At 46.5% G+C, this 25,085-nt stretch overlaps 1 protein-coding gene across 1 annotated transcript; it reads right to left on the bottom strand.

The window, feature by feature from the left end:
* Window positions 1-2,574: 2,574 nt before the first annotated feature.
* On the bottom strand, window positions 2,575-9,465 carry WNT9B (Wnt family member 9B; the record flags this gene model as incomplete). Its single annotated transcript, XM_080633354.1, has 3 exons — window positions 9,216-9,465; window positions 3,586-3,851; window positions 2,575-3,051 (listed from the first exon to the last, which is right to left on the bottom strand). Exons 1-3 carry the CDS (start codon window positions 9,394-9,396, stop codon window positions 2,575-2,577), a joined length of 924 nt encoding a protein of 307 aa, XP_080489480.1. The 5' UTR covers window positions 9,397-9,465.
* Window positions 9,466-25,085: the final 15,620 nt, after the last annotated feature.

Genomic DNA, 25,085 nt, shown 5'->3' with positions numbered 1-25,085 from the left:
AGAGTGAGTCTGAACAAGCCAAAAACCTTCACTTTGAAATGTGAGACTATCAAGAGAAGTTTCCACCATCTAGGAGCATTCATTGTAGTTGCCCTCAGATTACAATATCTGGGTGTGGAGAATGGATTGTGCATGCCCAGAAATTACTGGCCAGTAGACAACTAACAAGTACAGCTTTGAGAAAAGCAGGAGGACAGAGAGGTATCTCCTCCACTGGAGGATCCACTGTGCTTCCCCCCTCCTTCCACTGAGTCCCAGTCCCTGGTTAAATGAGAATGCTCCATGCAATGGCATGGGATCCCCAAATATCCCTCCCGTGATGTGGTATTTCCATCCTCTCTGATGGAACAAGCCAGTAGGCCATATGGCTTGGGATCAGAAGCGTAGAGCAGAGCTAGTTCCTTTGTCACTTCACCAATGATGCCAATTTTAACTTACTTGGATGCTTTTTCATTGAGTGCTAAACATTGAGACTCATGGGAAGATTTCAACTCTAAAAAGATTAAAGCCAACACGTAAATAATGGTCTGTTCAATATTAAGTCCTTAGGTATTTAGGAGGTAGAACAAAAACCAGGCCAATTAGCCCTATTTGCAGTACTATGCCTGTCATAAGCACTTTAATTCAGTTCTAGTTAACTTGAGCCAGAAATGGGATAAAAAGGAATAAGCCCATTAAAAGACCTGTAGGTAGCCAAAGGGAAGGTCACAGTGGCCTCTAAAGAGCCAGTTAATGACTAGATCTGCTCTGAGACAGCTCTCCTTCATCCTTTTATGAAGCAGAAATCAGAAATAGTTGTAAAAAAAACCCAAAAGGGCAACAAGGTGAAGACAAAGAGAGTGTAAGTTCACACTCCTCGCTGCAATGTGATTGTCCAAAGCACAGTAAATGAATGGAGATCCACACTCAAGAGCTGGAGAATAGAGGTGAGATCTGACCTCTCATTAGGAGAACTTGATCACCTTGAAAACTGTCCAATTCAGCCTATGGATGAGCCCATCTAGGCAACCCACACCAGCATCTTTATCCATTACATTGCCAATGAATTTTGGTCTGAGTTTAAGCGTTTAAGTATTCTTTCCAGCACCAGCCCATCTCCACACAGGCATCCTACTTGCTGGTTTATAGCCATTACCAACATTGAGTAAATACAGCAGCTTTCTTATCTCAGAGGCACTCCAGAGCTGTTCACAATAAAAACACTCTGACTGCTGGTGTAGGATTAACCAGGACACGTTCTGGAGCAGTCAAATACATTGCCAAGCACTGTAATAGAGTTCAATACCCAGTTTGTGCTACGTATATCTGTGTGTACCTGGTGGCCGGGCAGGGAATGCCATTCCCAAAACACAGCCAAAAGAAACAAAACAAGTTGCTTATGTTGTGTTCAGTTTAAAGTGAGCTAGGTAAATACAACTCAAAGTCAGGGCATCACAACCGTCTAGTGGACTGTGTTCTTTTCCCCCAGGTCACCTTCTCTCCTGCCAGGTGCCTGCATTATCCGGGTATATCTAACTCCCCTGTGCAGAGATTGTCAATTTATAAGGTAAGACTTGCAATTTATAAGATGTCCCAGTTCCTGTGGTTCCTTATTGCCTTTGAGAAATGTTCCCTGTCATCAGCACAGGGCAGAACTGTGGGATGGGATGGACCTTGGGCATCAGGGCAGAGTGGTACACACGAGACAAAAAAGTGATGAGACAAAAAGGTTTGACTGGGACAAGCCGAGGGAGGCGGAAAGATGCGTAATTGGCACCATCACTCTGGATCCACCACCATAAATAACTCTCTGCAAGGCAGCATGCTGCAGAGGGGTCACTTCCCAGACCTCGTCTGAGTCTCTGCCTTACGTACACTGTAACAGAAGCAATTCCAGGTCTCCTGTGTACAGCAAGATTGAAACATGGTTAACATGCACTTAGAGTCTCACATCCAGACTTCGACCTGGGAGAGTATGGACATGAGCTCCATTTGTTTGTAAACTGGTATTTCTGAGGCATAATTCTTGCATCAAGATGAGATTACTCAACAGCGTGTCTTTGAGTTCAAAGCAGAAAGGGTTCAAGCCGCAGCCAGAGAACAGCACTGAAAATCTCTGCTGCCAGAGTCATTTTGCCTTGGTGCAGGAGCACAGCTGGCTCTGCTACATCAGGATCCAGTCTCTGCTTAGTTCCTTTCCTGGTCCCTCAATTCAAGCCCTCAGAATTTCAGTTTCACCACCCCAATGCATTTATAGAAGTGCAAGTTAGAGATGGAGGAGGGGGTGTTCCTGCAGATCAGAGTACAAGTTTTAGCTCAAGAGAGATATTTTTGACTGCTTCAGTATTTCTGCTGTCCCCACATTACCCCCACTCTCTGACCCTGCTTCCTGATCTGATACCTGACAAAACCTCTGGTTTTCACCCCTCATATAGGAGTCCTCCCCAGACTGGAGGGTCTCAACATTGAGATAATAGGAGCACTGGACATTTTTGGTGCTTGCCTTTGCCCTCACCACACAGCAGAGAATCACATCTCTCCCTCCCTACCACTTCCTTGTACTCTAGGACTTGTCTTGACCCTCTAGCACTGTCTTTACTGCTTGCAGCTGTAGACAACCTCTTCCTGCATGCACTGTTGGCATTCAACATAGCAACACCACTGCACTTGACAGTGGCAAGAGAAGGTAACCAGCCGACTTTGGGTGTTGTAGCCTCGTCCACAGCACATGCTGTCACAGTTGCCTTCCCGAGAGCAGGTCCTCCCAGCAGTTCCCAGGGAGTATTTGCTGGGACGACAGAAACTAGGGGAATCTTCCACATACACCAAGTCAGTAGAGCAGGGTGAAGCAGGGTGCTTGGGTGAATGGCTGTGTTTCTGTGGGCCAGCCAGTTCCGAGTGTCCCACAGCATCATTGGTGGTGCTGAAGACCTTGACGGCATCATCGTAGCGCAGCTTCAGCAGTCGTCCAATCTCATGGAAAGGAGAAAGCTGCTTCCAGCATGTCCGGACAGCACATGAGCCGGAGACCCCGTGGCACTTGCATGTGGTTTTGAGACCATTTTTCACAGCCTGATGATGAACAGAAAGGGTAGTCATTATCTGCCAGGACCATAAGCCTAGTTCTGGGTAGAGTCCGATTGCAGACAGGCTGGAAGTACCTCAGTTATACTGGTATTATTCAGTACTTATTGTTATTCCTATTTTATGGAGGAAAAACTAAACTCAGAACTGATCTCAAGAGTGCCAACTTCACCATCTCTGAAGCTTTAGCTGTTCCCCAAACTCCCTATGTCCATGAATTAACTCAGCCATTGAGTTTTACAGCTGTTACCATGCTGTGCATTGCTGTCACTCAGCCCATGATGCCACTAGAGGATACAGGATGCTACCCTACCCCTCAACATGCAACTCCTCACCCCAGAGTACAGGAGTCATTCCAAGGAGCTCTCAGTGTTGTAAGGTCCATGACACAGAGGTAGGCAGGTCTGGTTTGTGAGTAGGGGCCATGAACAGCCCTCTCACAAACAGCCTTGGCTGATCACGGCTTAGAAGACTTGCACTGAGTCCTAACTTCATTCTAGTCCTGCTAGTGCAGCTGCTCACCTTGATGCCAACGTTGGTGTTGTGGATGTCCACCTTGGCCCTCAGGTCTTTGCCAATCCTCTTCTGCCCTAAGAACTTCTTCAGGAACTTGGTGCTGTATTTGAGGTTGTCTCCACAGACTCCCCATTGCCAGGCCTTGCGGTTCTCCAGGTCTGGGGAGTCATCGCAGGTGCAGCGCTCCATGCGCCCAGCGCTGCATGCTCTGGCCAGGGAGTGGGTGAGGGCAGCAGAGGATACGGCATAGAGGAAGGCAGTCTCCTTAAAACCTGCACAGGAGAAGGATTAGGAGAAGGTAGGAGCAGAAAAGGCAAAATAAGGTGTTCATCCACCCCACCGTCTCTCCTCAGCTCATGAGCTAAACTCAAGCAAAAGACTTGGAAACAGAAAGAGACAAAACTCTTCCATTAACTGCACACTATTCCTAGCAGAGAAACTGAGTATCATGTTTGAAGTAACTGATGTAGTAACACCCCAGCCTCACCTGGTGGCTGTGACTGTTTCAATATGATGACAGGAGACCACTCATGAATGAAGGGATGGGTGGCAACAGCCACGTAGTCTTGGGAGAACATTCAACTGTAAAAAGCAGCGGTCATGAAACTCCATTTGTCCTCATGCTCACCACAGAGCTGATAGGTGTGAAGACGGACATTGAAACCATGTTGGGGCTTAAAATCAGGAAATATTTAGAAGAGACTGAAAAATATGTTAAAAATCTGATTTGCTATTTAAAATATTTGTAATTGAGACTGTGTTAGCACAGTAGCATTTCGTATGGAAAAAGCACTTGTAGTTTGACTGGAATGGTTCCATGTTGAAGGACATCGTGGGCAAGAAGGACAAGTCTCCTGCATGTATGTTGCGTGGAAGAAAACACATTGAAGCAAAAGAACATTCCACATTGGAAAATTCCACATCGGAAACCACAGAGATCTGATCTAGTCTTGCAGTTAGCCCTCTGAGCAGAGGTTGGAAGGCACTTCTAGAATTCATCCAGTCCAACGTCAAATCTTTCCATCATTCTGTTCCCTCAAAGAATTCCCATCCAGCTGTAATAATAGATGAGACCACTGACTGCTGAGATCTGAGTGAAGTCACCACAAATCTGAGCAAAGACAAGGACAAAGAGTTCTGATAGCTATCTGTAAGAAGAATAAAAATTGACTTATCATGAACACAATGGAGAGGCTGCATTAGGAACTTCAATATAGACTTCATAGGAGCTGTTTGGAATTGCAGAGTTTTAGAGGAAAGATCTAGCAACAGTATGGATGTGGATGAGAGTCAAGAAAAGGTGGCTGTCAAGGACATCAATAAAACTGCTTCCTGCCTCACCATTTTAGTTGCTGTACCACTGGGACAAGTAACTTGCAACTAAGTTCTCTGGTTGATGATTCTCTATAAAATCTCCTGGGGTACTGGAGGAATAATGAAAAAATGTCACTAAATCATACCAAAAGAGAGGAGAGCATTTTGAAAACTCTTTCCCATACCATATAAAGCTAGCACTACCAGTCAGCTCCACATACCCTGCTAAATCTGACTTTGTGGAATACCACACTGATTCTGCTATTTCTGAGCAGTGATGGTTTAGTTTCTTCTGTGGCATTCCATGTAATTGCTGGTCAGGTTTCAACCCACTTGAAATCAGAGACCACTGCTTGTGGTCAGGCCACTGCAGACAGCAGTAACTGGAGATAACAAGCAGACTTCCAAATCGTCTCCTCCTTCTCCTCCCACCAAACCTCCTTTTATGGCAAAGGGTCAATGTCACCGGGCTGCCAAATGCTTGTCTGAAAAGTCTAAGATGATTCCTTCTACTTTGTCATAAGGAATTGATCACCATTGAATTGTTTAATTCACAAATCACATGAGTAAAGGCAACACTGAATGGTGCTTGTGGGATAACAGTGAGCAGCACAGCAGCTATTGAAGCTGGATTTTCAGTGGGACCTAGCACAAATGAGCAGCAATCAGCTCCAACAAGCATGGTTTGAGAGGATCTAAATAGGGGTTTCTCCATGAGTCCTGCGTATCTACCCACCCACTATGTCAATGGATATCTTGTCACCACAGCCAGTGGAGCCTGGAGTGGATTCCCAGGCTCTCTGTTTTAGGGATGAGTCACTCTCCTGACCCCATTGACTGTGTTGATAATGACTAAATGAAATCCTAAACACTAAGTGCAAGGGGAGAACATCCAAATGCAGATGAATTTCCTGGGCACTTCAGTCGCAAACATCCATCAGAGTTGAATTTCAAGATGTTGAAGCAAACCAGCTCCCTCTTGCATATGTCCAAGTCTTCCCCTGAACTCCCTGGAATTATTTCTTAGCTCGGCTGCCTATAAATACAGAACAATGTTTGCTGCAATGGCAAGACACTGTTCTGTGGTGTGGTGCGATCTAGACCACAAGGAAAACTAGAATAGAAGGAGCTTTGCCATATGGTGATTCTGCCAAAGGAAAGACGCTCAAGGGCAAAGATTTTACAACGCTATATGAAAGACTGTGTGAGCATTTCAGACCAAGTGGAAGAGACATCTCTGGGGAAGAAAAAAAGAAGAAAAGAAAAAAGAGAAATAGGAACAAAAATCCAAACCCAACCAACCAAAACAGGGGAGCCCAGAGGCCTCCTCAAGGTGTTTAGTACCACCTCCTGCTCAAAGCAGGGCTAACTCCAATGCCAAAGTTGCTCAGGGCTTTGTCCAGCTGAGTTCTCAAAATCTTCACGAATGGAAATTCTCCATCCCTGTGTCAGTGGCCCTGCTTTGTACCACTCCTAGATTCTTCATCACATCAAAGAAATCACTGCTCGAAGGTCAAAGAATCTAACCAACGTGAAGGAAAGAAATGGATTAATGGATGGAAAGATTGCTCATCTCTCCAGAAGGATTTTTTCTGAGTGGCTGGATTTGAGCTGTCTTTATTGTAGGTATTTATTTCCCCCAAATATCCATGTTGTTCGAGATGAAATACTTCTTACCTGACCCTAGCAGCAATGGACTGCCTTTCTGACACACCTTGGAAACAAAAATTCACCACTGCTTTTTATAAAGACAGCAGCCACCACTGTGCAACAAGATGGCTTGAAATGTCTCTCCAGAATACACTTAAATCAGACTATTTGCATGGATTTTTAAAGCAGTGGAGAAGGAACACAGGACAATTTTGCATGAATCAGTGGAGAGTAATATCCTTCGGTCACAGAAGGATTGTAGGTTATGGAAAAGGAGTTTCCAATTGTATCTAGAGGAGTGTCAGTATAAAACAAGAAATGGTGCCGACTGTGAAAATAATAAATCTGGCATTTCAAAACCCGTAAAGTTTGGTTTTTTTTTTTTTTTTTTTTTTCCTACTAGAAATATATAAATAGGAGGAAAAAAGATGGTGGCATCTGTAGAAGCAGGAAAAGCATTTGTGATCTGAATCAGGTAGCACAGTGTTTCAGTTGTGACTGCGAGTTAAGTTTTCACTTACTACAAAAATGAACCATCTCACTGAGCACGATCTTTTTTCCCCTCTTGCACTCATAAAACCATCTAAGACACTTAAAAAGCGTGTGGTTTTCCTCACGCTTTCTCCAACACCATGGCAATATCGCATGATTTAATCATTTTTAAAACTCTCCATCACTCTGTGTGTGAAAAGAGCATAGTCCTTTGTCCGACCAACAATGTCCAAGGCAGCAGCAAGACGGCAGTAGGAATGTGTGAGGAACAGATCAAAAGTGATAGCTGAAAGCATTCATGTTCTTTGTGAAACTAGCCTGTTTGCAAGGTAATGGAAAAAAAGAGCTAATGATTGCTTCCAGCCAACTGCCCTCTCATATAGGAAATGCACACAGCATACTTTTCTGTATTAAATCATCATTTGATCCTTAAGATTGTGTAATAAAAGTTTTCAAACGCTTCTCCTCATCTGCCAAAACAGGTTTTAAATTACAGGTGATATTTTATTTTGTCAGTCAGGAGTCCCTGGAAATGTTAAGGCATGCCACCAGGACAGAATGAAATATTTTCCAGCTATTTGAAGATGAGGATTATTCAATTGTCATTTTCAAGTTCTCTGAGGTTGATGAAGGTACAGATGTCAGAAAGACACTCAACATGATCACGAACTGCTTCTTCCACAGTGCAGTAAAAAAGCCAAAATAGAGCCTGGCAATGAAGTAAATTTGATGTTGTATGTGCTGGTTTGCTAAAATATAAATGTAGTATTTAAGAAAACCTGATAATTTTAAATGGAAATGTTAAAATGTTGCAATCCCGATGTTAATTAAAATTCATGTTTTCAATTCATCAAGGTTAATATTGGCTTATTCAGCCCCTTTTTGAAAGAACTAAGCTACTGAACATTATCAAAGGTCTGAAACTCCATTAATACTGCAGACTGTAACAGTAAATGCTACTAAACATTAATGGAGAGCAGAAATGGTAACAGGCAGCCAGGCATTGTTTGGATGTAGACAGGTTTAGCAAAGTGTGTATGCATGCTCTGGGAGCTTGTATTAGGAAATTATTTTGGGGTCTGTCTTCATTCCATTTTTCTCAAGTTCTCGCAATTTGAAGGATTTATTATGCTCCCTCCTACCTCAAATAGAGCATTTATAGAACATTTTCTTCCTCTAAAGCATTGGGTGAAAGAGAAGCCAGTGGATTTTCTGCCCAGTCTGGCTGAATTTCTGCAGAAACTCCAGATCAATGTGAAAGAGTCTTAGGAGATATTTGACAACATGCACCGAAATGCCTCAATGCTGATAAATAGCCTTTTCTAACAGAAAATTAGGATTAAATTCTGTATCTGAGAACAGCAAAGATTTACATACAGTGATAATCCTAAGAGCTAAAAAGAATCTTCTCTTAAAATGACCCTTGACATAAAGCATGAATCCTTATTTTTTCAGTTTCGTCCGCATTTGACAGTCAAGGAAGATGGCAAGCCTAGGAAACTCTGGTCTTGGACCAAAATCCATAAGCCAAGGCTGTGAATTTCCTTCTACTTTTCAATCTGTGATAGACTGTGCAGGAAAGATGAGGATAAGACATATTTTGTTACCAAACGGCCCAAACTGTACAGCTGCCATTCCTAGGAAAAACAGATGACCTGCACTCCCTGGTTTCTGCCCCACTTTGCTTAATTTGAAATCATAGAATCCCAGACCGGTTTGAGTTGGAAAGGACCTTGAAGCTCATCCAGCTCCAACCCCTGCCAGGGACAGGGACACCTTCCATTAGAGCAGGTTGCTCCAAGCCCGTCCAAGCTGGCCTTGAACACTGCCAGGGATGGGGCAGCCACAGCTTCTCTGGGCACCCTGGGCCAGCGCCTCAGCACCCTCACAGGGAAGAACTTCTGCCTAAGAGCTCATCTCAGTCTCCCCTCTGGCAGGTTAAAGCCATCCCCCTTGGCCTGTCCCTACAGGCCCTTGTCCAAAGCCCCCCCTCCATGTTTCCTGTAGGAAATTTCCATTTCCCATTTCCATTTCCATTTTCCATTTCCCTTTAGGCACTGGAGCTGCTCTAAGGTCTCCCCTTAAGGAGCCTTCTCTTCTCCAGGCTGAGCAATATGTATATTCCAGGGGCTACAGCACCAAGTGGGATTTTATATTGCAAACAAAAGACTACCTTGTACCTCGCTTCAGCAGGCTGGTCCGTCCCTCCAAGCTGCAGTTCCAGCGCTCGCTGCGGAACTGGTACTGGCACTCCATGACTCCAAGCCGGATGGCATCCCGCAAGGTCTCTGCCAAGCCAGGCTCCCTCCGGCACAGCCTCTTCTGCTTGCGGGACAGCTTCAGCAAGTCACACTGCTTCATGTGGACCTTCCCCTGGGCAGCGTTTGTGGAGGATCCCAGGGATGGGAAGTGGGTCAGAGCTTCTTTCCCGGTCAAGCTGAAAGGAAGCAAAACAGGCAGTGAGGGATGGAAGACGGCAATCCTAGAAGGAAAAAGGTGATCAGAAGGAATTCAGATATTCAGAAAAGCTGATGTACAGGGTTCTTTACCAGCTCAGAAGATTAATCAATACAGATTGATTAGATCTAGTATCCCACCTCCCTCACACAGCAAGCCAAAGATTGTGTTGTCACCAGCAACCTCAGGTGGGAAGTTTTCTTGACTCCATGAAGAGGACACATTTACACCCTGCAGTCTTGTTCCCTTCTCAGTACATTCACTATCTCATACAGAGGTTTGGTTTATTCAGTAGTGCTACATCTCTGTGCTAACTTCTTAAAGCATTAACCACATCCTTCCAGGGTTTGGTGGGCACCGCATGCTACTAGACACAGCTACAGAAGACTTCATTAGGGACTGTAGTGATAGGACAAGGGCTGATGGGTTCAAACTTATTTCAAAACACTACACCAGCTACTAAGAAGGAGAAAAAAATGACTGCTACTGCTGGACCCAGGACAACAAGGGAAGTTTAGGTTAGATATAAGGAAGAAGTTCTTTACTCTGAGGGTGGTGAGGCACTGGAATGGGTTGCCCAAGGAAGCTGTGAATGCTCCATCCCTAGCAGTGTTCAAGGCCAGGTTGGACAGAGGCTTGGGTGACCTGGCTTAGTGTGAGGTGTCCCTGCCCATGGCAGTGGGGTTGGAACTGGATGATCTTAAGGTCCTTTCCAACCCTAAGTATTCTGTGATTCTAAGACCAACAAGGAGACATGATCAATGACCACCTTTCTAGGGCAAACACATCTTTGGCTGGAAAACAATTTGTACTGAAAAAAATAAAGGAAAGCTCAACTAAAAGTGTGTTTCCTAATGCCACAGCAATGCAGTTATATGTGTTTCTATGTAATCCGGCTGAAAAATGTCACAAATTTGAGACAAATGGTTTCACTCTTCATGGCAAGAGAATATTTTGCTTGCAAAATTTATCTCCCTTAACATCTTTGGGTTGCTTGAAAACACAGAGAAATTAATTTACTCTGATGCAAACAACCTGGGAACAGTCCTGCATTTGCACAACACTGATCAGGGGTGCTTCTCCTTATCACCAAACAGGTAAGAATTAGAGAGTGCCTCAATTCCCACCCAGAAAATAAATAGAGAAATGAAAACATCCTAAAACCTCTACTTTTGGACACATCTCAGCCCCAATATGAACATTTTCAGACTACACCTTCCCTCCTCCAAGCCCTGCTGTTTTCATTGCAAGTCCACAAGCACTTCAACATGGACAAACGGATGAGCCAGTTCCTTCTTGTTCCTCTCTCCCAGTCAGGCAAACTGGGCTGTGCTGCTCCTCAAAGTGACTGTGGGAGTCAGACCAGGAAGGGTGGATAGGGAGGGATGCAAGCAGGAGCAATCTCTGAAGCACATCTACAAAGATCACCTGGCTGTGGCATCCCCACCAGTGGTGCAGCGACTCCCCATCACCTTCAGTGCTTGAGCAAACCCAGCCAGATGGAGATGGACACGAGGTAGTAAGCTGGTACAATGCCAAACAAGCAGTTCCCCACAGCAGTGTAAGAACTGAGATTCTTCACCTCTGCACCATTATCGGGATCCTTGTAAAAGCATGGCTCTTTCACTGTACAAGCACTGCAACTACAGTTTTAGTCCTCCACATACTTTATACTTTTAATCTCTATTTCTGAGTTAGATGCCTAGATCTCTTTGTAGTCAATTCACTCTACCCAGGCCATGGGGATTATAGCGCAATTCAGCTGACCTAACCTCACAACACTTCTGCATTCACTCTCACAGTAGCCTACAACCTCCAGATGCACTCACACGTCCATAATCAGGAACAAGTTCCTACAGGGATCAGGATTCATTCCATCAGATCAGCACACAGACACAACTCTCAAAACCAGTGGCTCAGGTGACTTTCAATTTAGGTCAGGAGGCAGAGAAATAAAGGAAGTTGCCCAAGGTTGCTTAAACAGGGGAAGTTTAGATTGGATATAAGGAGGAAGTTCTTTACTGTAAGGGTGGTGAGGCACTGGACTGGGTTGCCCAAGGAAGTTGTGAATGCTCCATCCCTGGCAGTGTTCAAGGCCAGGTTGGGCAGAGCCTTGGGTGCCATGGTTTAGTGTGGTGTCCCTGCCCATGGCAGTGGGGTTGGAGCTGGATGATCTTAAGGTCCTTTCCAACCCTAACTATTCTATGATTCTAAGGTCCAGTGGCAAAGCTGGAAGCAGAAGCCACTCTTAAAATCCCAACAGGCACAGCTAAGATTATCCTTAAGAGCAAATCCTTGCAAACTCTGGCTGTAACTGTGTTTCGTTACAGTAAAACTACTGTGGGATCAGATCAAGATCACAGTATGAGAACATTCTTACACGATTAAATAGAAAATATGCAGATATTTGCAGTTAGGAAAAACTGCACATTGATTTTAGATGATTTAGAGTTTATTATCTACAGATCATATGGCAAAAAAGAAAATAAACTCTTTGAATTAATGCACACCTGCTAGCAATCTGAAAGAACAATAAGGATCTCCAACTTTTATTTCTCCCTCCTCTTCTGTCTAAGCACTTTGCTAAATTCATCTATTTCCTTTAATCTCCTTCCAGCCACATTCCAGCTGCTTAAGAAACTTTTAATGAGAGCCTGTTCCTGTGCAATGCCCAGTGTCCTCCGGATCTGAAAGATCTTAAAAATCCCTAAAAATATGCCTTTTCTACCTCTCCCAAGTAAGGAGAATAATCAAAGGGAGCCACAACAGTCCTCTGTATCTGATTTCATGGGCCTTTCATGTTCCACAGAAATATCTACACCCCACAGATAACAGCAACAAGCATTTAGGAAAGGTGAAAGAGAATATGGGACAATGACAGATCAAATCAAGGCCACCGCAGTGCATAATAGGTGCTCGGCTCTCTTTTCTCCCTGGCAACTCAGTGGAACAGTTTTAATCCTTTCAGAAGCAACATTATTTCATCCTCAATATTCATCCCTGGACAAATGGATGGCCAGCAGCAGTGTTGTAGTGTCTTGACTGTAGGAAATGATTTTCCATGCTTTGTACCACCCGCTGTCTACAAAGGAGGTGGCAGAAATCCCCAAAGAAGCATCTTGGGATAAACTATTGATCTCAAAGGTGTTTTACCTTTCCCCATCAGAGTTGTCATTTCAGACCCTCTTCATACCTGCAACCCTCCAAGCTTTATGTCAAGCTTTCTGCTCTTCACAAAGAAAAATGGCTTGAATTAAAATCTCAGGTGAGGTTTACGTGAGGTTATGGGTTGGAATCCTTTGCAATGAGCTTTTCTGCCTGCTGCAAACCCTTCTTGGGAACAGCAACAGATGATGTGTCCAGATATAGTCTCAGTTTAAAAAAAGACAATTCTCCTGAAACTCCACAGGGAACAGCATATAAAATTCTTACATTGGAAGAGATGGCTGGTTTGGGACGAGAGGTATGGCATGAGGATTTAGCTGAGAACTACTGCAATCAGTGCCTATGCACCAGTTCACTCTAACTGCACTGGGTTCTTCATCCTTATCTGCTCTGTACTCCCACAGACTGGACATACTTGGTTTATATCCTTCCCCCCCTTGCCTCAGTCACTGAAACATCTTCATGCAGCTCCTGGTATCAGGGCAGTGCATTCCTTGCTGCTGAACAGCCAGAGCAGGACAGCTCTGGTTGATCATTACATGGGAGATCTAACTCAGTCTAACTCTGGGCTGGCCATGCTCCTTACATGAAACACTCAACATTCAATGGGACAATTTTATAGGAAGTCTGATACTCTGACACAGTGACTAAAGAGAATCTGGGAATGGAAGATAAGCAAAAAGCATCTGTGAAAAGCCTTTACCTATTCAATGCATCCGTAGCCACACATCGTCTCTGCTGTGGCAATCACTACAGACTACATCTTTTCAAGTCTCATCTGAAAGCTGCCTTCCTTCTCCATTTCTGCTCTCTTTCTGCTACTATACTCTTTAAATATCCCAGTATTCTGTGTGTCTGAGAATGCAAAGGAAGATGCTGTAACAAACCCTCCTGAGATACTGTACTTTGAGGAAGGATTATTCAGCCTGGAAGTAATATAAGCATTTGTTTTATCAGAAACATCTTCAGAAATCTTTCCAGGGTCAGAACTGGACAGCAGAGTCCCTGTTGGTAGTAGGTTCATCAGGAAAATGCGTCAATAACAGTTACCAAAGCAAACATAGGAATGTAGGTAACTGGGCTAAAGACAAAACCCAAAGCTTACTCAGCATGTCTAGAAGGATACAGGGGTATCCTACTAGGGGATACAGGGGAGAGACAGAAAGATACAGGGGAATCCTGTCTTGTATACCAGGGGTATACAAGTGAGGACAGCATTTTTGAAGGCACCCTTATTTACATTAAGATGTCATTTGACACGTTAAGCTCTTTTCAGAACTATGTAAACCTAAGCTTCAATAGACCTGCAAGCCATGTGTTGTTTTTACTCTCTAAGGGCCCCTTCCATCATGAAATGAGCAACAGTTGTGTCACTGACTTTGATGGGAGCAGAACTAGCTCCAGAGGACACAGGTAAGCTGAATTAAGAGGAGCTGTGAAGCCAGGCAGCACATGGTGGGAAGTTCCAGGAAGCCTGGCACCTCTGTACCTACCACAGGTATTCAAGGGCGAGTTATAAAGAAAGGCTCCAGCAGACCTGGCTGCCCACATTGCACAGGCCAAACTGGCCCATGAATGAGACATGTTGCAGCCTGCTCCATGGAGGTCTCTCCACGAGAAGGCTTTAAACAAGTCTCTGGCTCCTGCCTATCCAATAACATCCTACCTGAGGTGGGTCTCTTCTGAATTCTGCCCTAACTCTAGGAAGACATCCTCTTACACCCTCTGAGGAGCTCTTTGCCCTCCAGCACAATCTAAACTACTTCCCACTTTGTGAAACCCAGCCCCTAAGAAGGCAACAGGAGGCTGAGAGCTTTTAGTGGGGTGTAGAGAGATTCCCACCCAAAGAGTTGTACATCCTGAAAGCAAAAGCACAGCTAGGATGAGGAGGGAATACCTTAGAGGGGCTGCAGCATCGGGGAGATTGAAGCAAAGGTGGAAACAAAACAAGCACAAAGGAAGTCAAGAGGTGTACACCGTCTGTGTACCAGGGAGACAGCCACTCCTGGATTCCTGCATCTAATGAGCCAGGCAAGCCCAACATCACCTCAACAACAGCCAGACCACACTTCATGCAAAGCTTATTTTCACCCCCTCTCCTGTAGGCTCCAATGTACCCCTCTGTGGAGCCAGCATTGGCAGTTCAAGGTCTGCTCAAGCATAGCCAGTGCACTGACATCAGATAGCCAACAATCCCAGGTGATGGGAATGTGCTCTTCTAAGGTCTGCTCACAGTTGCCAGTATTTCTCCAGTGTAAGGCTGTGTTAAGTATGGCAAGGCTTAATTTTGTGTATTGACAGGTTATCTTCATCTTCGCTGGGCCCTTGGACCATTTCTGCTGGCCTACCCTGGGCACTTCTTGCCTTATCTTTGTCCTGATGGAATCAAACTTGGCATTTTCACTGCTTTCAAACAGCAGTATTTCACCTTTGCCAAAGCCATTGCACACAACAGAAAGGGCTCAGGTCCTCTCTTTGCACATTGGCACCCAAAATCCTCCTGCACTTTTTATTACATCTTCAGAGGTTTCCTCAATTAAGTGTTTGGAAAGCAAAGATCTGGCTCCTGTGCAAAAGTCTCTCCTATTTGGCAGAACTTAGAGGTGGACTGCTGCACCAGGGCCTAAGGTCCCCTCTAATTCAGTAGCAATTTGGATGTGAGATACTTCCAAACTAAGCTGTTTCAGGCACTCATATCAGGACTTCTGGATGCTGGAGTTCCTCTGTGTCTGTGGGCTCAAAATAAGCACCCATGGATCACATTATTAATCACCACCAAGCACCCAATGAGTTCTTAGGCTTTGGTTTCCTTCTTGTGATTTTTCAATGAAGAGGTGAGAATACACAGGGCAGCGCTGTGACAAACCCCTTGAGGAAAAAGCCTTTCAGAAGTGGAGCTGCAGCCTCAGATCCTGAGCTAGGCACCATCAAGAGGCAGCACACCCAGATTTCATGCCCAGAAAGCAGCTCCTATCAAACAGATCCTTGTCACAAGATGAAGAATCAGTCAGGTTGCTTTAAGAGCTTGAGCAATAGTCAGTGACCACTTCGTGTTAGTTATCTGAATGGAAAGCACAGAGACATTCACTTCCACTAAGTGCAACCATGAGCACGTGTCCCCATAGCTGGAAAGCCAAACACTCACCACAGTCTAGCCCCTTTGTAGAGCATAGGTACATACACACCATGAATGACTAAGAGAGATAGAGTCCTCCACTGGCAGCAGGTGCTTAGATATGAGTTAGGCTAAACAATACCGCTGTCTTAAAATCCATCTGTTTTAAGGAAGCTTTGCAGCAGAAATGAAATACCAATAATTGCCCTATGTAAGCAGTGCCAAGCCTGCAGGTACTTGTCAGCAAATGTAAGTAGAAGTGTCTGGCACCTGATGGGAGGATCAGTAGAGAGGGACCAGGACCCTCCGGATCTGTCTTGGGTGTTACAGTCACTCACAGCAGTGTCTGAATGTATTGGTATTTGTGGCTCTTCTACACTCACTGAGAGATGAGCACTAAGAGCTCTGGTTAGCACAAGAGAGTCTGAAAAACCTCCCTGAGAAGCAGCTTACTGAGAAAACAAACCAAAACCCATCTCCACGGGAAGTTTTGCATTGACCCACCTTTGCCTTTAACCCAAACAAACTGAAATGTGAGGGGAGGACACGCACCCAAGGGCAGTCGTGCCCAGGTTTATCTTGCACCGCATCCAGGCTGAAGCATCAGTTCTGCCTCCCTGCACCCCAGCGCACCCTCTGGCCCTGGGCTGGCTTTGAGCCCCGCAGCACCCACAGTCACGCAGACCTCTCTGCTGAGCCCGGCGTCCCTCCTCCCACCTTCTTCCCTCCAGGGAAGCAGCCTGGAGCGGGGTGTCACAGCCTACAACCAGCCGGGGCTAATTCGCATCCTGAGTAGAAACGGAGCGCGGTTCAAGCAAGTAAGTTTTGATCCCGGTTGCTCCCAGCTCACAGCATCTTCTAGCCCGTCCCTGCGTCCCGCTGACCACACGCTGGTCTTTCCTTGTCCCGTTTCTCCTCGGTGCTCACACCCAGCACCCTTTCTCCCACCCTGTTCAAACTCCACAACTCCCCGCCGGACACCGCTCACCGGGACCCGCGCAAGGGCGCAGCAGCCCGCGGAGCCTTCGAGCCTTCCCCCAGCACAGCATCAGCCGACCCTCCGCGCTCCCCCCCCATCCCGGTACTGTCCCGCGGACCCTCCGCGCTCCCTCCCTGCGCAAAGGCGGTGCCAGGGGCCGATCCCCGCGGGCGGTGCTGACCCGAAGTAGGCGGCGGCGGGCGGCGGCGGCAGGAGGAGGAGGATGGGAAGGAGGAGGATGATGATGAGGAGGATGCGGCCGAAGGCGCGGGACATGGTGCCGGGCGGTGCCGTTCCGTAGCTCACTGCGCGGCCACCCGGCGCCGCGGCTCTTTAAGCGGGAGGCGGGGCGGCCCTCTCCTCCCGTCCCGTCCCACAGCCGCCGGGCACCCCCGGGGCTCCTTGAGGACCCGCTGGCCCCCAGAGCCCTCAGGGTCTCCGTGCTGGGTCGCGTCCCACCAGGTCCCTCCATCCTTGCGGCGCGCGGGGGACAAGCATTGGCAGTCCTCATAGCAGCTTCGGGATGCTCGACGGTGCCATATGGAATAATATAAAGGGAACTGCTGCCAGTTTACTGCTGCCTTTGACAGCTGCGGGCACCTGGTTATGCACTAAACTGGTGGATTAAGGAAAAACTAAAGAGGCACCTGCAGTGTCTGGGCACCCAGCACGCACCCGACCCATTTCTGCTTCTGCCTGGGTTCACTGCCAATGGCTTTAATGTTCATGGACATACCAGGGAGATCCCATGCACAGAGCATGCTCTCACAGACACGTATAATCAAACATGCATTGCACAAGCAGACATCTCATAGAAATGTTGGTGGGAAGGACCCTTTGGAGGTCTCTAGACCATCCTCCTGTCCCAATGCAAGTTGCTGTCAAACCTAGATAAGGACGGCTGTGTCTTTGTCCTGCAAGACCTCCAAGGATGCAGATGCCCACACCTTTCTGGGCACTTGTCCTATGGATGCATGACCCTGCAGGATAGGCACTGTTTAATGCCCAGCCTGATCCTCTCAGGTGCAATTACACACACTTTCACAGAGGAACTCAGCAACAAATGACCAGCACCCAGTGTCCATTGAGACAAAAGTTAGGAAGGTTTAATCCCCGTGTTCTGAAAACACTCCCATAAAATCACAGGACTATGGAGACACGTACGTGGTAGGGCTCCAGACAGACAGGTAGCCAATGAAGCCAGTCCACCCAAGCAATAAGTGAGAATGGCAGCTTTGCTGAGCTGGTGGTGCACTGCTGCCTTTCACACCCTCCTTCATAAGGTTTGCTTTGCAAACAGTGTAGACAAGTGTGCAAGGCTGTGAAATGCAGCACTTCCCACACTTAGAGAACTCCAACTGGACCTGTAAGTGCTCCCATCCCTGCAGCTGCGTCCTCAAATGTCTCATGATGGGGAGGGTACACTGGGACCTGTTCTCTGTTACTGGCACCAGTGTTGTTCTCCAGGGTGTGCTTGGGCTGCTGCTTCTAATTTTCCTATGCATGGCACTTTCCCAGGGTAGAGCATCTCTATAACCTGCCTGGATAACGGAGCTGAGCTGTCCCACCTCCTGCCTGCACAACCCTGTAGCAAGGACATTAAGTCTTCAGCACAGGGGACAACAGGAGTGGTTGTCTTGTCTCCAGACCTCTCTTCCTTCTTGGCTTATTGGGGAGCCACTGTAGCAGGGCCTTTTCCCTGGTGTCTGAAGCAGAGAGGAAGGTGTCAGGAGAGATGCTGGGCAGGACAAGTTGGTTGTGGAGGTGGGCATGAAACAAGCCTTGAAGCAGGGATATGGGTGCCTCAGCACTTGGGTCAAGTAATGCTTTGTGCTGACAGCAGGAATGGAAAATGCTTCGCCAGAGACAGGGCTGAGCCTCAGATGTGTTCAGGACTTTGGAGGAGCAGGGCTTAATACATCAGTGGAAGGGAAAGTAGTTGAAAGTAGGAGAGCAGCAAGGGCACTTGAGATCTGTATGATGAGAATACTGTTTAACAGCTCTGCCTGCTCCACTGCACAGTGCAAGGCCCAGGATTAGGCTTTGTCATGGAGTTCATAAGCCAATAAAACCCATAAAAAACTGGAAAAAGAAGAAGAGTTGCTTTCTGTCCTGGCACGTTGCGTTATCCCAGTTCCTGGTAGGGACGCTTCAGGACTTAACATTGTAGATCTCGCTCCAGTTACATTCATTTATTGCAGAGCTGATTTGATCTGTGCTGTTTTGAAAGCATTTTTAGGGGCATTTGCCACAATGGCCATATGTCTGCTAAACCAAACAGTTTTCTGGGTCAACTGCTTTTTACTCTGTTCACTCTCCTACAGCCATTTGGGCAAGTATCTACATTATTTCATACCTATAGTTCATATAGTCTTTTTATCTATGGCATTTCAAGGAGCTTTCCACTGAATTGCCACCCAACTTTATTTAATTCACAAGAAAAAGCTGTAGATTGTAAGATTTTGGAGGAAAGATGTTTTAAGGGATTCAAGAGAGCCAAAGAACTCCTCTCTCACAGCAGTGTCAGTAGGCTTACTTGGATCGCACCAAACATCCTAACTCCAGCCCATGGCATGTGTTGAGTGTGCCTGGACTGCTCAAGTACCAAGTGATCCCTGCCTGTGGTTAGGAATCACAACCATGGGCAGCTTGGCAACTGCCTGAGTAAGAATTGCATTCATCCTTTTGACAGACCCCTGAACTTCCAGCTGAAGAGATCTAGCCCTCCTTTAGTCATCCCATCATTCACCACCTTTGGTTATCTTCATCACGTTTCCCTGCTCTGATTCTCCTTTGTTGTCAATGAGGAGAGCAGAATAGCATGTATACCCCATATGTTTCTTGTCTTGATCTCTTGCAGTAATTACTGATGTCCTGTTCTCCACCGTGACCATCCAGGAGATTTGAGATGATATTTTTATAGAAGGCTGTACTTAATTAAATGCTTATTGTCTGTTGGAAACTCATTGTCCATAAAGAGAAAGTGGTAAATTAGCTCAGATGCAGACACATTGTAGACATCCTGCTATCATGAGACAGATCTCTCCTCCCATGCCCCATTGTGTTGCAATATCCTGGGAAAATGGTGGTTTTCCCAGCAGCTTTAGGATGAGGAGTAAATAAATCCTCAGCTCACCACAGGTAATATTCTGGAGCTCTGACTGCTTCTGATCTTGACCCAAGCATTGCTTTGTTGGTTTACTAACACTCAGCTGATCCCTTATGGAAGATTTATGTTCTTCCTTAGCTTATGCCAGCAAGAATGGCAAGAAACAGCAACTGTTGTCTATAAGCAGTGTGATTTCACAGAACTTTAAGCTGAGATCCAGTCCTCCTCCCATCTCAGGTAGGAGTACAATAGAACTAGGAAAGGGTTGGAGAATTACAGCAATACTGATCAACGGCAGAGAAGGGTGTCTGTAGAAGGAGCTACTGAGTAAGCTGCGATACTTCACTTTGGAAAAGAGACAACTGATGGGGATACAATAGAGATCTTGCAGAACAAGTGGCTCATAGAGAGTGGACAAGAACTTACAGTTATTGGGACATTAAATTAAGCCAGCTGGTGGCTTTAAAAGTAACAAAACCTACCCCAAAATGCCCTGGATGCCACCCTTCACACAGCCAAGACACTCTCACCAGGAGCTGTGGGACTGCAGGCTCCACCATGTCGCAGAAGCCAGATGTTTGCGTGCAATGTAAGGAGAAACCAAGTAGATTTATGGAAGAAAACCCCCTCAGTGTTACTAAACCCATCAACACCACCTTGGGCTGGGGAAGTCCCTAAGCTTCAAATTCTTGGTGTCTGGGGCATTTTTTGGGAGAAGAGTCTCTACGTGCACATTCTGTTCTTGTGCTTTGCCCAAGGAATCTGCCTTTGCACAGCATCGCTGCTGGGCATGAGCCAAACCAGAAAATCTAAACAGAAAATTGGGAAAATTGGGAAATGGATCAAAAGAAAACTCAGATTACAAAGATGGCAGAAATGAAAGCAAGGGACATATCAAAGCATCAGAAAGACACAAAACTGGGAAGAAAAAAGACAGAAAGGAACCTGATGAAACTGCTTTGGAAATGCTTACTGCTCCCTGATGGGATCCAAGTAGCTGGTGATGGCTTCCTAGCATAATCTTACCTGGAGACACAATAGGATCAAGATCTAGTAGCTGGATCCACAATCACCTCTAGTGGTAGGTAGTAGCTACACCTACCCACTTGCACAATGGACAGAAGCTTGGCCAGAGCAGGGTGACACTGCTGAGGAATCCAGTGGTCCTGTGGGCCCTCATATGAGATGGATGGAGGTAAAGTGAGAAGCATCAGCAGGAGTCTCTAGAGTACCTGAAGGACATCTTGCAGTCTTGAAGTACAAGACACCAGGGTCTGGCTGTCACCACTAAAAGCAGCTTTGTGAGGGGTGCTTTGAAGTGCAGTGTGAGCACACCCACCTTCACCATGCTATGGTGGATTTTCCAACCTAGAGCCCAGTCTGCACCTGATATAAACTGAAATCCTGGATTTCCACTTTCTTTACATGCAAAAGGCCCCAGCACTCTGTGTCTGTGCTGCAATCCGAGAAAAGCAGATGGAATGATCAGATGTTCTTCAGACCCAGTTTGAAGTGAGTTGTCTTGGTGTTACTCATCCAGATAAAATGGTGTGTTAGGCCACCCAGGAAGGCTGATGAGACTGAAGTCCAATGATCAAGCATTCAGAGCCAAAATGAAGGGCCAGCTCAGCCTGCACAGCAGGAGGACAATGGGTGATGGTTTTAAACTAAAAGAGGGGAAATTCAAACTAGGTATAAGGAAGACACCTTTACAACGAGGGTGGTGGAACACTGGCACAGGTTGTCCATAGAGGTGGTAGATGCTCCATCCCTGGAAGGCCAGACTGGATGTGGATCTGAGCAACCTGATCTAGCTGAAGATGGCTCTGCTCATTGGGGGGGGGGGGGTGGACTACATTTAAAATGCTCACCCTAGGCATTTAAAGGGAACCTTTAAAGCTCCCTTCCAACCCAAACTGTTCACTGATTCTGTGATTGTTCAAGATAAGAGACAAGAACAGTGTTGAAGTAGTTCTTGTACCCTGGAGTACCCAGGATTGTAGAGTGGAGCTCACCCATCCCTGGTCATGCCAACACAGTCAGTCTTGCTATGGTCCTAGGAAAAGGCCAACAGCTCAGAGAGGGCCTCCAAAGAGGTGTCTTGGATGGATGGAAAGAATATGATCAGAATTCATATTCAAGCAGTCTACAAAGAGTTGCTGGGCTCTAACAGGGGGAATCTGAGGATGCCAACAAATGACAGACTGAACCAGTCTAACAGCTTGGTGCTGCCTGAAGAGGAATCATTCTCCCCTCCTTTCTTCTCCCCTCTCTGCTCCCAGCAGCAGACCTGACCACCCTTTTACACAAGCTCTTTTTTGCCATATTCTGCGTAATTAATGAGCTGAATCAGTCCATGGAGAGCTCTGTGGGCATCAAGCTGGTTCCAGATTGTCTCAGACCCGTATGTGGCCTGGTAGCCAAACCTTTCAGCCACAGCATGAACTAGGTGTTAGACCCCTGCTTGGACTGAGCCCTGCACTGTCAGCATCTCAGCTTGGGGGAGCTGAACATTACCCAAAGTGCCTTGAGTTCAACTCCATAATCTCCAGTTTGGTCCTTTTCCCAGTTACCGTGGTGTGCCTGCAGATCCATTGCAGCTGCAATGGGACAAGCTGATCATCCTGCAGGTATGAAAAGCCAGTTATTTCCAAAGACCTTAACACACATCCCATCAGTCAGGTGTGTTCTGATAGACGAGTCAGGTTTAGGACAACCAAATTCTGCTCCTTACCCATCCTCAACCAGTGGGACCACATTCCAAGAATGGGATCAAGTCCTAGATCATATTTGTACCCATGTAGCTTAACAGATGCTTTCAGGAGTTGTGTTTTGAATCCTCTGGGTTTGCTTTAAACCACAGCTTCCTGGCCAGATTGTGTGGGATAGGAGCTAAGTGCACAGAGCTTCCTTTTGCTGCACACTCCAGAAATTGCTCAGTGAAACAACCAAGGAAGACAAACAGCAATGCACAGGAGCAAGAAAACCATAAAGAGGAAAGAAAGAGCGAACGTGGCTGCTAGATCTGAGGGTTCTGAGAGCAGGAATGTATGATTGGCAGCCCAAAATCAATCATCTGCTATTTCTGGGATGCTATTACATCCCAGGGGTAGAGTCTGGGAGACTTAGAGGCTAAACACTGTGCTGAGATGAATAGGGAAAGCAGAACAAAGAGGAGTTCAGCCTGGAGAAGAGAAGGCTGTGTGGAGAGCTCATAGCAGCCTTCCAGTATCTGACGGGGGCCTGTAAGGATGCTGGGGAGGGACTATTTGTTAGGGACTGTAGTGATAGGACAAGGGGAAACGGGTTAAAACTGAAACAAGGGAAGTTTAGATTGGATATAAGGAAGAAGTTCTTTACTGTAAGGGTGGTGAGGCAGTGGAATGAGTTGCCCAAGGAAGTTGTGAATGCTCCATCTCCATCATGCTGGACAGAGCCTTGGGTGTCATGGTGTAGTGTGAGGTGTCCCTGCCCATGGCAGGGGGGTTGGAACTGGATGAGCTTAAGGTCCTTTCCAACCCTAACTATTCTATGATTCTATGATTCTAAGTTTGAGTAGGAAGTGTTGAGGTAATGCACAGCCCAGGGAAGAAGAGGGGAGGAGCTGAAAACATTAGTATTTAAGCTACAGCTTAATAAGAAAATGAACCTTTACCCAGATTTGGTAAACTGGTCTCTGCTTCAGGATTTGCATTGCCTTCCCTTTGCAGGTGGAAAACTTGGCAGCATGAACATGAGTGATTCTGCTTGTCCGAGGGAGGCATCTCTCCCTCGCAAGGATGAAAAGCTTAAATTTTCAACCTAACTATTTAAAACTGGACTCAATGAGGAGCAAACGTGAGTCCTGCTCTAATCCTAGAGAGGAGCAAACTGTCAGGGCTCGCTTTTCTCCGTGTCCCATCCCTTGCTATGCTGCCGCCTCATTGCCAGCAGGTGGTACTGTGCCCCCAAGGATCGCACAAGGAGCAAGGCCACCTTTGGAGGGGTTTTCCCAAGAGAAATCTTGTTCGAAACAATTGGGAAAAGTGTTCGCTGTGTTTCTCTGCCCTTCCTGCTCAACCTAGGCTCCTCCTGTAGCCTTCTTCTGCCCAAAACACTTGCCCTGCGCTCCTGAGATGAAGCATGAGGAGCACATGGGGGTCTGCTTGCAGGGGATGCTCCTATCACTCCTCAGTGGCATTAACCACACATGCGAGTGTTCACTTGGGTTTTGCTTCCCCTCCATCACCTGGACCACTTTCATCCCCGAGAGCTGGGGGAGATGAGATGGAATGGGCTAGTCCTGATGTATGGTTCTGCATCCTCTTAGCTGGGACAGCCAAGTGATGGACACTGCCAGGTACTCAAGGCCTTGGGGAAGACGTTTTCAGGGGTACAATCTGCTACCTGGGCTTTGCTGAACAGCCCAGGTTTGTCTGAAGTGGGACTGGGAAAGCATCATATACAGCTCAGTGCTTCAAAGTACATCACGTAAGGACGTTACCTCCTACTGCTGCATGGTCAGCCGTGGCAGGTCCACTGGATGGCACTGTGCACCACACTCCCAAGCCCTCCTGGCAAGGGACCCCCATCCTATCATGCTTATTCCCGGGATCACAGAGCACAGGTGTGATGCAGCTGGTCGGTCTGTGGGTCATCAGCACCTACATTGCGTTTTAGAACCGTCTTCCTTTAAAGTAAAGATGGTCTTTGAGAAACTCTAGTAATTGGGAAATACCTGCTGGCTGCAAAAGTAGGAGCAGGACACAGTGTGCTGGACACTCCGGTTCTGATCCACAAAAATACAATCTCACGGTCATAGAAACAGGAATCCTGCTCCAACACACAGAAAATCTACATTTTCCTGTATGTGTCTTCCATAAAAAATAGGATAAGAAAACAAAAGGAAAACTGTATGAAGGTGGCACTGATGTAAATAAAGATTATTCCCCCAAAAAATGGTCATTTTTACAGCAGCTCAGCTGTGATTCACCACTTAGCCCCACAAAAAGGATACCTGGATAACTGAGGAGGGGATCCTCAGATCCCCAGGAGGGGAACATGTGGCTGTGGTGACACTGCCATAGAGAAATTGAAGGCAGAGGAGTCCCCAAAGAGAGCCAGAGGAGCCTTCATCACTTTATCTGCACAAGGAGCACTGGGTGGGGTGGGGACAGAGAGGACCACAGCAGCCGGGGGATGCTCCATATGGCCTTCTTGCCTTGCTGTGGAACAGAAGTGGATTT

Source organism: Psittacula echo (genome assembly GCF_963264785.1).
Source record: "Psittacula echo genome assembly, chromosome: 23".
Classification (NCBI taxonomy): domain Eukaryota; kingdom Metazoa; phylum Chordata; class Aves; order Psittaciformes; family Psittacidae; genus Psittacula; species Psittacula echo.
Note: the sequence above shows the minus strand (reverse complement) of the source record. Positions and strands in the feature narration are given on the sequence as shown.